This window comes from Diabrotica virgifera, chromosome 10, assembly GCF_917563875.1.
Source record: "Diabrotica virgifera virgifera chromosome 10, PGI_DIABVI_V3a".
Taxonomy (NCBI): domain Eukaryota; kingdom Metazoa; phylum Arthropoda; class Insecta; order Coleoptera; family Chrysomelidae; genus Diabrotica; species Diabrotica virgifera.
The window spans coordinates 64,941,195-64,954,382 of record NC_065452.1 but is presented as its reverse complement, the minus strand read 5'-3'; the positions used below and the strand labels follow the sequence as shown (position 1 = coordinate 64,954,382).

General features: G+C 33.0%; 1 protein-coding gene across 2 annotated transcripts in view; it reads right to left on the bottom strand.

Moving 5' to 3' along the window:
* LOC126878674 (glucose-6-phosphate 1-dehydrogenase) overlaps positions 1-13,188 on the bottom strand; it is an 80,738-nt gene that overhangs the window by 19,469 nt on the left and 48,081 nt on the right. For both annotated transcript variants that reach the window (XM_050641525.1, XM_050641524.1), the window contains exons 4-6: positions 8,457-8,835; positions 4,720-4,936; positions 4,366-4,571 (exon numbers count right to left, since the gene is read on the bottom strand). In XM_050641525.1, coding sequence (XP_050497482.1) covers positions 4,366-4,571; positions 4,720-4,936; positions 8,457-8,835 — 802 coding nt within the window. The remainder of the gene's footprint in view (positions 1-4,365; positions 4,572-4,719; positions 4,937-8,456; positions 8,836-13,188) is intronic.

The following is a 13,188-nucleotide window of genomic DNA, read 5'->3' as shown; positions in this document are numbered from 1 at the left end:
CAGACATACATATAATATATGTGATCTGTCTTTAAAATGTATAATATTATTATACATTTTAAAGACAGATCACATGTTATGATTTTTTTGTGACGGATATTCTTGAGTTAGGGTTGATTTCATGTAATCGAATGAACTATCTTTCAGTAAAGTCGTCCCAGGAACGCAACTTATAAATATTGGCAATATCATTTTAAAGACTTCTACTTTATAATATATAATATGTCTGAATTGCCGATATAAATGAAAATGAGTCAGATTAAATAAATTATTAGAAGAATTTTTTTACTAAGCAACAACATTTTTGTTTAATTTATTAATATTTTTTGTATTTTGACAACGGCACCCGATTTGGACGTCGAAACGTTAATAAAATCATTCTTTAGTAAAATTGTGGCTTATTTCCCATCAAAACTAGTTAATTGCAAAAATGCCACAAGAAAATAGCTTCAGAACAACGTTAATATCTTGGACTACGTCGCGCGTCGCTAGTCCTATACATCTGTTTGACCTCAGAATTTGTTCTCATTCGACATTGGTTAGTATTCGGGTCGATATATTATGGTCCAAAGTTTCTTCTGAGGATTTTTCTCTCAAAACATTTTAGTTTTCTTCCCACTGCTTTTGTCAGCGTCTACGTCTCATACCCATACATGAGCACCAGTCTAATCACTGTTTTGTATATCCCGATTTTTGATGTTCGTGTTAGACTCTAAAGGTACGTATCCATACGTGGGTGCTCCGTGCTCGGTGTAGCAGCTCCACATAGTGGATACGTTGGTGCTCGCCGCTTACCCTCTTCGATTCGACCGGTTTGCGGTTTATATGTAAGGGAGCGCATGCCGTATCCATTTGAGCCTACACCGAGCACGGAGCACCCACGTGTGGATACGTACCTTTCGATTTAATAGCATTGTGGAGGCTACACATACATCTGTTTGCTGCCTGAGTTCTCCCTTTTATTTCTTCTATAATATCGTTATCTGCGGCGATTGTCGCTTCGAGATATTTAAAACTCTCCACTTGTCAAAAGTTATATGGGCCTAGTGTAACATTTTGCCCTAATCTAGCTCGTCTATTTTGTCTGTTAATGCACAAATATTTGGTTTTCTCTTCATTGGCCCTTAGACCAGTTTTTTTGCCTCTACCTCTAATTTATTGTAAGTCTCCTTCACGATTGTGACTATGTTTCCTACAATGCCAATGTTATCCGCGTATGCTAGTAGTAATTTTGGTCCATTTACTGCCAGTAGTCATAATTTGTGCTGTCCTTACTACTTTATCCAGGATTATATTAAAATAGGAGAGATGACAGCGCGTCTCCTTGTTTCAGGCCACTGCTCATTTCAAACGATCCTGTCACACTCCTCTCACAATTTTTACTTCTCAGTCATGCAATGAAGGTTGTTGTTGCATTTTCGTAGATGTTTTAGATAATATTCGCATGTCTATGGTCTATTCTACTTTCTGCTTTCTGGCAATGCTTTTAGGATAGAGACTGTTTCCACTGTGTCAAATGCCTTGTGAAAGTCAACAAAAATAAGAACCAGGGATCTATTCTATTCGATAGACTTTTCGACTAGAGTTTTAGGGCACTGCATCTGTTAATTTGTTCCGTGGCTTGATCGAAATCTTGCTTGATATTATGACTGATAGAAATCGGACCGGTTTTATCCGTTCCAATCTGTTTGTCAGTATTTGAATAAATAGCTTGTACAGGTGACTAAGGGTCAATGGGCCTATACTTTTTAATACCTATTTTGTCTCCTTTTTCTGAAGGAGGATTCTAACAGAATTTTCCTAGTTATTTGGGATGTTTTCGTTACTTAAACATAGATTACAGAAACAGGGCGGATCTGTTTTGAGATGGACGTTGAGAGGTGACTCTAATTTTTCTGCAGAAATTGCTTGGAATTAACCCATATAATTTAGTTATCCTCCCACTCAAAAAGGTCCGGAACATTGTTTAAATAATCAAAATGTCAAAAAATGAAGGAAAAATTCGATTTTTTTCTTCGTTTTTTGATTATAACTTTAAAAGTATTCATTTCCGAGAAAAGTTGCACTAAAATAAAAGTTGCGTAATTAAATTTCCTACAATATAAGATTGGTTAAATTTTTTTAAAATTGTTACCCTTGTTGCAAAATAGCAATAATTGCGAAAAAAACAAAAAAAAAACAAGTATTCGCATTTTACGTTTTCAACCATTTCTGCTACACTTAGGACCTTCATATTTCACCCAGAAAAACTTTATATCGTCGGCTTACTGCCAAAACCAACCAACTCCATTTTTAAAAGTTTTGAGAAATCTACCTTTTAAACTTTAATTTAAAATGAAAAATCGTCTGAATTTAAATAATAATTCAATAATTGAAAAATATGACAAAAATATTTTTAATTTTTTTAAATTCAGTCGATTTTCAATTTCAAATTAAAGTTTAAAAGGTAGATTTCCCAAAACTTTTAAAATGGAGTTGGTTGGTTTTGGCAGTAAGCCGACGATATGATAAAACAATACTGTAAATTTAGTTAAGATCGGTTCTATAGATTTTTCAAAATAAATTTTGCAATCCAGCTTTCGCAAAAGAATTCATTTTTTCAAAATGTTGCAGGACTGAAAATGAAGCAGATAGCAAGTTGAATTTTTTTTTACAAATAGAAGAATACTGAACCTTTCATTTGCAATCTGCAAAATTAAAATCGGTTAACTACCACGGCGTCAGGAATTTTTTAAATAATCATTAATGTTTGGTGCTACGCGCAGGACAGCGGTGTTCGATTCACACAAGTTGATTTCCACCAAAATTTCTTCCAATCTTTATCTAATATATTATTTTCTTAGTCTATATTTTATTGTATGTTTATATTTTAATTCCACAAAAATCAAACTAATTTGATTCTTGTTTGTGAAAAATTGTTTAAACAATTGCATATGTTTAAACATAATACACTTTTATTTTCTAAGTAAAAATATATGAACAAAGAAAGTTTTTGCTAAAAAAAAGTGTTATTTCAAAGGACAGTATGTGTTTTTATTTTGCAATAAACAAATTTATTTATTTATTTCGAAATGTACTACAAATTAAAATTTATCAATCATTATCAGAGGTCATTGGAATGCCCAATCAGAGCAAACGTATCCGTTGTCCTGAGCGTAGCACCAAAAATTAATGTTTATTTAAAAACATTCCTGACGCCGTGGTAGTTAACCGATTTTAATTTTGCAAATTGCAAATGAAAGGTACAGTATTCTTTTATATGTAAAAAAAATTCAACTTGCTGTCTGCTTTATTTTCAGTGCTACAACATTTTGAAAAAATGAATTTTTTTTGCAAAAGCTGGATTGCAAAAGTTATTTGGCAAAATCTATTAAACCGATCTTAATGAAATTTACGGTATTGTTTTATCATATCATAAAGTTTTTCTGGGTGAAATATGAAGGTCCTAAGTGTAGCATAAATGGTTGAAAAGCGTAAAATGCGAATACTTGTTTTTTTATGTTTTTTTGTTCGAAATTATTGCTATTTTGCAACAAGGGTGACAATTTTTAAAATTTTCAGTTAATCCTATATCGTAGAAAATTTAATTGCGCAACTTTATGTCGGTGAAACTTTTCTCGAAAATGAATACTTTTAAAGTTATAATCCAAAAACCAAGAAAAAATCGAATTTTTCCTTCATTTTTTGACATTTTGATTATTTAAAAAATGTTCCGGACCTTTTTGAGTGGGAGGATAACTCAAATATTATTGTATGAGTTATTTTCAAGCAATTTCTGCAAAAAGATATGAGTCACCTCTCAACCTCCAAATGTACTAATATTTTTACAGATGCGCCCTGGTCTATAAAAAGTGTTTAGATTCTTGAAATCAGAAGTGACCTAGTTGAACTTCCTCAATGTCTACATCATCGTCCCCCGGAACTTTATTATTTTTCATATTTTTAAGAGAATGTTGAATTCCTTCCTATGATATATCTGGTATATCGACCGATCCTACATTCGGTAGTTTTCGTCTTGGCAGTTCGATGAGCTCTGGAATAACTTGACTTGATACAAAGTTCCATAGAAACTTTCCACTACATGTAATGTGCTTGGCCTATCTGATAATATATTTCCATTTTTTCTTTAAGTTTGATGCTACCTTTTTACCAAGCAAAGCTTACATATTTTTGTTTTCTTCTATAGTTTTTATAATTATTTCGTTCTTTATTTCCTAATGTTTCGTTTGATAGCTTTAGAGATTTCTTTATTTATGGTGTTTATTTCTCGTGGGTCAACATTTCCTCGACTTTTCAATACTCTATGATCTTCCATTTTTTTTAAGAAATGGAAATTATTAAAACGGAATACTAAAACAAACTTACAGCGTATCTATTACTATATGTAAGATCTAGTTCAGTTTCTTCCATATCAAAAGCCATACCAGGAGTTTTTACCATAAGCTTTACATACAGGGCTTCTCCAGGTTGGACCCGGATAACTAGTTCATTTCTCTTGGGTTTTCCATCAAATATATCACCAGGTACATTCTTAAATTGTATTCTTACTTCAGCCTTTCTTTCATTCAATGCTAAAACAAAAAAGACACAAATAACTTTCTATGAAGTAAATATTCACATAAATTAATTTTTATTTTGCCCAATTTTTTAATTAATTCAATTAGTTCGTGATTTAATTAAGATTTGAGAAAAAATGAAGAGTTTTAAAACCACATTTACCTTTTCCACATTTAAGTATGAAAGGTACACCATCCCACCTCTCATTATTGATATGAACAACGGCTAAGGCATATGTTGGTGTAACAGAATCTTTAGGAACACTCGGATCATCTAAGTATCCCAATTTCGCATTACCTTGTCCATCAGGATTTCCAACGTACTGACCCAATACAACGTCCTTGAGCTTTATTGGAGCTATACTTTTTAATACCTTTACCTGTAAAGTTAAAATGTATATTAAACAGTGGTAAAAGATTGATACAGAAAGGAAGTTGACGAATGAAAATACTGGTAGTATTTACCCAGTTACATGATATATGTTGAACTATAGAAAACAATTGTAATTAGGCTTGACCATGAAATAAAACTTTCGTCGGTTGGTAAATTAGTCACTTTCTTTTTCTTGTGGTTCCTTCTCCTATCGGAGTTTGGTTATTATCATAGCTATCCGTTCTTTATTTGCAGCTGCTCTGAAAAGGTCTACTGAGCTGCAATTATACAATTCTCAAAGGTTTCTCAGCCAGGAAATTATCAACGTTTCCTTTACGTCCGATCTTTCCTTGCATGATAAGTTTTAGCATTTCATACTTCTCGCCCTTAGTATTTCACTTGAGCATTAGTAACTCTTTGACGGTATTTTGACCATCCGTCTATAGCACCACATCTCAAATGCTGCTAATTTCTTTATTTGCTCTATTTTTAATGTCCACCTTTCTATCACCTGCAACAAAGTACATATAACGTAACATTTTAACGGTCTTATCCTCAATTTTATATTAGATTTCAATGCGTGTTCTTATTTCTCTACTTTGTTCTCATTTAGTCAAGTTCGTAGATATTTGTAGATACTAACCCTTTCTACCGATTTTTCTTCGATGGCTAGCGTCGTCCCTTGTATACGGAGCTTTGTAATAATCATGAACTTGCTTTTCTTCACGTTATTAGCTAAAATAACGGTGTTATCTGCAAATATTATATTAAACCGAGCTCCTGCTCCAACAATGCTTCCTTAAAAATAGATTCGGAATAAAGTTTGTATAACAGTGGAAACATCACACATCCCTGTCGAACGCCTCTTTTAATGTCTATGTTTTCTGTTTCATAGTTGTTAATTTTAACGAAGAAAGTTTTATGGCACCACAAGGAAATATAATCACAAGGGTTTGAAAATGAGTCGACACAATTTCTCTATCCAATGAGGTACAATTTGAAATTATGTAATGTTTGTTAGACATTAAAGCTAATGACGAATTTGCAATGGAAGGTATTAGAGAAATAGGCAGTGTACAGAATAGAAATGAATAACAGAATAAAAAAAAGAAGATCTTGTGGGGATGAAGAAGGATATAATACAATAAATGGCAAAAAAGTAAAGGTGGCGCAAGAAGTTAAGAAGCCTGAAAAACAATTAAATGTAGTAAGACAGAGAGAAAAGAACATACTAGGTTACATTTAATATCCCTGGAAATATGGTTAGAATATCATGGAAAAATGCTGAGAGAAGATCAAACAGAACATCAAGAATTTGGCTACGCAAAATATGATACCTCATACTACGAAGCAACTGCAATAACGCCGGAGGAAATTTATCTGATAAACTATTTCAGCTATTGGCATTATTATACATTTATTCTTGAGAGGCTAAGAGCTATCCTCAGTTGAATCGAAAACTGTAGTAGAATGAAACGACCACATATGCCGAATGACAACAAATAGAGTAGTAAAGACGGAGAGAGACAGTTCCCCAATAGGAAGACGCTCAGTGGGAAGACCACGAAAATGATGGAACATCAGCTTATTGGAGGTACATTGAGAAAACAGACAGAGTCATGTCTACACAAAAAGAAGAAGAATAATTGTTTCTTTAATGAATTTCGACATTATAATTTTATACATTAATTTAAAGTAATGAGATGAATTTAGTGTTTAGTCGTGACTCACATCCCGATGCAAAGCTTCAATTAAACGGAGTCCAAGTTGAGAAAGTTCACAAAATGACATATTTGGGAACTGTGATAACGGACCAACTAGATCCAGACATAAAAATAAAACGTAGAATAGCAATGACTAAAACTACTTTTGTGAAAATGAAGTCATTTCTTTGCAATAATCATCTCAGTTTAGAACTAAGACAAAGAATGGTTAAGTGCTATGTTTGGTCCGTACTTTTGTATAGTGCAGAAGTGTGGACGCTAAAAGTATCGATCATGAACAAAATTGAAGCATTGGAAATGTGGATTCATAGACGAATGCTGAAGATACCTTGGACAGTAAGGAAAACTAATGAAGAAGTACTAAGGAGGGTCAACAAAGATAGAGAACTGCTAAAGACTGATAAACATCGAAAAATGTCTTATCTGGGACATATAGTGAGGGGGGTCCCATACAATTGCCCGAAAACAGTTTCCCGAAAGACAATTCCCCGAAAAGAATTCCCTGAATGGACAATTCCCCGAATGGACAATTTCCCGAATGGATAATTTCCCGAATGGACAATTGCCCGAATAAACAATTGCCCGAAAAGGGAATTTACCGAAAAATATATTTAAATATTTATTGCTTTATATGTGTTTCCTATATACTAATACGGTAACTTACGTGCTATTTAAATAGTTATTACTGCTTAGATTGTGTTCGACCTAGCTATCTCGTTAATTAATTTATTATTATAATATTTAAATATATTTTTTATTGCATGTTCTCTTCCCACTTTACTCAGGCTTAGGACTGGCAGCGTACCGCTGGCGTCTTTAGAACTTGGAATAAACATCCAGTTAGTTAGAATTTTTTTTATATTTTTTATTTTTTTTAAATTTCTTTTACAGTATTCAGATATACTTATAAATACAGTATTTCTTATACAGACATTCTTGTCTTATACTCGCTTTCAAAATCTGTTAATATGGTTGCAGGCGAAGCTCCAGACAAAAGTTCTTTTAATTTTGAAAGTAGCCGAACATAAGTTTCTTCTGTCTTGTTAGGTAGTAGTGAGTATACTAAAGGAATCGCAGTATTCTTCTCTAATCCGTGGATTGTATATAGTTGATGAGGTACAGTTTTGAAAGTTCCGTGGGCAAATCAGTGTTGTCACCTTGCCAGAAGAAGCAGATTTTATCTTGGTGAAAAAATTAACAACCGATCACTAAGCAGTAATAACTATTTAAATATCACGTAAGTTACCGTATTAGTATATAGGAAGTACATGTAAAGCAATAACTATTTAAATATATTTTTCGGTCAATTATCTTTTCGGGCAATTGTTTTTATGTAAATTCGTGTTTCGGGGAATTGTTCATTCGGGGAATTGTCCATTCGGGGAATTGTCCATTCGGGGAATTGCTTTCGGGGATTTGTCTTTCGGGAAACTGTTTTCGGGCAATTGTCCTAGATCCAGTGAGGGAAATCGATATAAAATATTACAACTGATCCTTAAAGGCAAAATAGAGGGCCGTAGAGGTGTAGGAAGAAAACAAGTTTCTTGGTTAAAAAACATTCGAGAATGGACTCAGATACCAAATGCTGGACAATTATTCCATATTGCAGAAGATCGAGAAGCCTTCGCAATGGTGATCGCCAAAGTCGGATAATTATGATATGGCACGTGAAGAAGAAGAATGAGGTGGTAAGGGAATTTTAATTTTTATAGTTTTCTTCCGGGATCTATTTCAAACGTTCTCGCGCCAGGTAGGTAGATCTCGATCATCACGTTCAGTAGTAAAAAATAAAGTAATCCTTACCTTTTCATTTCTTATATCGTCTGGTTGAACTGAAGCTGGTTTTTCCATAGCTACTAGAGCTAGAATTTGTAAAATATGATTCTGCATTACATCCCTAATAATGCCGAATTCGTCAAAATACCCTCCTCTGCCTTCAGTTCCGAAGGGTTCCTTACAATTTATTTGGATGGAAGCTATATGGTCACTGTTCCATGTGGGGTTAAAGATTCTGTTACCAAATCGAAGTGTCATTAAATTCTGTACCATTTCCTTACCCAAATAGTGGTCTATTCTGTATAATTGTTGTTCTGTGAATAATTGACTCAAATGTGAGGAGAGCTTGTTAGATGTTTCCAGATCACGCCCGAATGGTTTCTCAATGATAATACGTGTCCATCCTCTGAAAAAAACCGTATGTTTAAAAAATAATACAAAAACTTGTGGGGCATTCCAAAAATAACAGTTAACAAAAAAAGTTACTAACCAATAGAGATATAACATTAGAATTAAGAACGTTTCGATAGCCAGCTGCACATGTCTTTACCAGGCTGGTCCTGGCCATGTCTAGCTACTACTTACCTACTACCATTATCGAAGCATTTCGAAGACCGAATGATCGAGTTGATGCCGTAAAATGAAATTACTGGAACTTTCGGGAAGACAGAGTCGGCGTATATAAATAGAGTTTAGAATTCAACAGTCAGTCTGGACTGACATATAGTCTGGACTGACATATTATTGTCGGAATAATACATTTATATTGTTGTGCGGTTTTTAAGTGGGGAATATAAATTGTATTATACAGGGTGTTTCATTGGGAAACGGAAATACTTGAATGGTCAATAGAGGCGGTTCTAGATATACCACATTTATTGCCCCCCCCCCCAATTTTTATAACCGAGTTACAGGGTGTTTTATCGATTCTGCCCATTTCTTTCTGGACCCATAACTTTAGAACTACCCTGTATATTTTTTTGATATCTGATACCATGGACGTATAAATAAAGACGTATTACGTCCTTAATTGATGATTGTCTCCGCCTGTTTATCAAAACATGGTCTATCTGAGATTTAGATTGCTGATCTGGTGATATCCATGTTATTTTGTGTTTGTCAGAATGTAGGAACTTTGTACTACTTATGACCATATATGTTTTTGCTGCAAGGTTGCATAATCGTCGCCCATTGTCATTTGTCCTTTTATGTATTGTGTATCTTCCTGCTACAATTTCTGTGTATTGTTCTTTCCCTATTTGGGCATTGAAGTATCCCAGTACCATGATCGTGTCCTCTTTGGGTATCTATTCTATTTCTTCCTCTTATATCGTCATACCATTTTTCTTTTTCTTCTCTATTCGCATTTCCTGTAGTCGCATATACGTTTAGTAGTGACATATTGCTTGGTTTTGCTTCTATGCGCAAGTATGCAAAATTGATTTTTCCAATTTCCAATGTTTCCAATTTGTTTAAACAATTTTTCGACCACAGCACCGCCTGGCACCCTGTGGATTTGTTATAAGGACCTCTTTTTGAGTATCTTTGTGCAAAAAATCTAATCGAAATAATTTCGCTAACAGGGGCGACGATACAGCTGGACTATAGTGCTAATTGTTAATAATTAATAATAAAAGCTTTGTAATAAAATAATCACAAACATTTCTTCAGGATCTTGAAGGAGGAGTTTTAAGCTTTGCTTTGATTACTTTCTGACTTTCATAATATAATTTTTAATCGAGTTATTAAGCCTTGAAAATGGCAATTTTCGCATTTTTCAAATTTTAAATCGCGTATAACTCGACAACAATCAATTTTAGAGAAAAATCACAAGAGACCTTTTTTGCTCAGAATGACCCAAATTATCTAAAAAATTTTTGTTAGAAATGAAACTATTGATTTTTTGAATTTATGTAATATGTAATGTTTATTTACGGACTTGCCATTTTTTACAAATCAACTTAAATTTTTACAAATCAACTTAAATTTAACTAAACTATTAAAGCACAATGTGATTACATAAAAAGGTATTTTCGATCTCATTCTTAATAGTACTTAGTGATAAATGAAAAAAAATCATTACTATTAAATTTGTTTGCATTTCTACACATTCTCTGTAAGGGTTTATTTACAGTGTAAGTTCGATTATGAAATTCTAAATAAAATAAGTCTTGGGATCTGGTGTCTCTACAGGGATTACGGAAGTAAACCTTTTCCAAAAGAGCACTAGCATCAATGCCTCCTCGTATTAATTTATATATAAATGCTACATCTAGCAATATTCGCCTTTCTTCAAGAGTAGGCAATTTAAGTAAAGATTGTAAAACAATGTATTCAATTTCATTTACAGGTATTCTCAATTTAAAAGCAATAAATCTTGAGAACCTTCTCTGTACTCTTTCTAATAGATTTTTGTAGTAGTTATAATGCGGAGGCCAAATATTGCTAACATATTCCAAAACCGATCTAATAAGGGAACAGTAGATATTTTTGAGACAATAAATATTATCAAATTCAGAGAGACTACGTTTCATGAAACCTAAAAGTTTCATGGATCTATTAGAAACGTAAGAAAAGTGGTCCCTGAAGCTTACCGTAGGGTCAAAAATTACCCTAAGATCCTTAAATGTTGTGATTACCTCTAAAATATTCGGTCCAATATGGTATTCAAATGAAATCGGATGTTTCTTTCTAAAAAATCGCATTACCTTACATTTACTTATGTTCAAATTCAAAGCATTTAAGATACACCAATCCACTAATCTACTTAAATCATTCTGTAATAAACTACAGTCATTGGAATTTTTTATGACTATAAATTTTTAGGTCATCAGCATAGAGAAGAATATTACTATGATAAAAACAATTTTTTATATCATTTACAAAACAATTAAAAAGCAGAGGAGATAAATGTCCACCCTGTGGAACACCAGAGGTGGTTACATTGATAGTAAATGACAAAAATTGGTTAATTTTTACAACTTGAGTTCTATCTGTGAGATAGCTCTCCATCCAGCCTAATAATCTTCCATGTAAACCAGCATTATAAAGTTTAGAGATTAGGACAGTATGATTAACTCTATCGAATGCCTTCGAAAAGTCAGTATAAATGACATTAACTTGGTCATACCCTTCAAGAGCATCCAACAAAAATTCTTGTAAAATTAAAAGATTGGTAGTAGTAGAACGTCCTGGAATAAAATCATGTTGGTCGGGCAGTAGAGTAGGATTCAACAATGGACCAAGTTTTGCAACCAAGCTACAATCCCTTCAAAAGATTTAGCAAAAACTGAAATTTTAGATATAGCTCGGTAATTTTCAATATTTTCTCTATTACCACCTTTATGGACTGGGGTAATATAACTTCTCTTCCATATCTCTGGAAAGACAAGCCCAATGACAAACTAAATATTTTTTGTAAAATAAAACTCAGAATAAATCTACAATTAAATATGAACAGATGGGATATATTATCAGGTCCAGAACTTGCTTTTAGATCAATCTTAGATATAAATTCAAATACATCTAATACAGTAATATCACAAATTTCAACACAAAGACTATTATCAGAGTTTACAGCTAGATAATCTGTATTAGTAGTAATATAGGTTGAATTAAAAAATTTACTAAACAAATTTGCTATATTTTGGGAATTATCAGAAGTTATATTCTCATATTTCATTGTGTTTGGCAAATCAAAACATTTTCTTTTATTATTTACATAATTCCAAAAATCTCTTATATCATACATAGCAGTTTGTAAATTATTTAGGTGAATCTGATGACATGTGTAACAATTCCTAAATTCTTGACGCAAATTAGAAAAAAGATCATAATCCTTCTTTGATCCTGTCATTTTGTATTTTGCATGAGCAATCTTCTTTTGAAATAATATATGTTTTAAATGAGGAGTGTACCATTTCGGAAATTTTGAGTTTTTGCTTCTAGTTTTTGGTACAAATAGATTAATACAGGAATCTAACACTTCATAAATTTGTTTAAAAAAATTGTTTTAACAATTTTCCGACCGCGGCACCTCCCGGCACTCTGTGGATTTGTTATAAGGACCTCTTTTTGAGTAAGTTTGTGCAAAAAAAAAAACGAATCGGAATAATTTCGCTAATGGGGGCGACGATACAGTCCAGTCTAAACCTCTGAGAAGTTTATTCGGCCGGTGACTTTTTGCGCTGGACAGGTGATAAGAGCGATAAACAATCGTCAACAAAAATGAAAAGGTCTGTTATCAGGTTTCCGTAGTACTGAATATAAATATTTTTGTTTATTTTATTTATTAAATAAATTTTATAGGTACAAAATACACAGAGGCGAAGCATACAACAAGACAGGTCCAGTTAGATCGGAATACGACAGCAATAGTGAAGAGAACTCGAAAAAGAGAATTATGCATGAACTTTTGGCGAAAAATACCCCTTTATAGTCGGGCATGGCAAAAATGTAAAGAGGAATACAGGCTGCGATTAGAAAAATACAAAAAACAAATAGGTTACATGAAACTGAAAGTTGACGGAAAGGAATTAAAGTGGAATAAAGATAAAAGAATTTTGGAAAACATGGGCAGTGCTCCTAATATAAATGAACCAAAAAACTGAAAGAAGCACCGCAATGTGAACAAATAAAGACGAAAAAAGACAAGGAGTAAGGATACGACTATGGAAACCAACGATGCAAATGCAACCAGAAAAGATACTGATGGAGAGGAGCAAATAAAAAGTATACAAATTAAGGAAAAACCAACTAA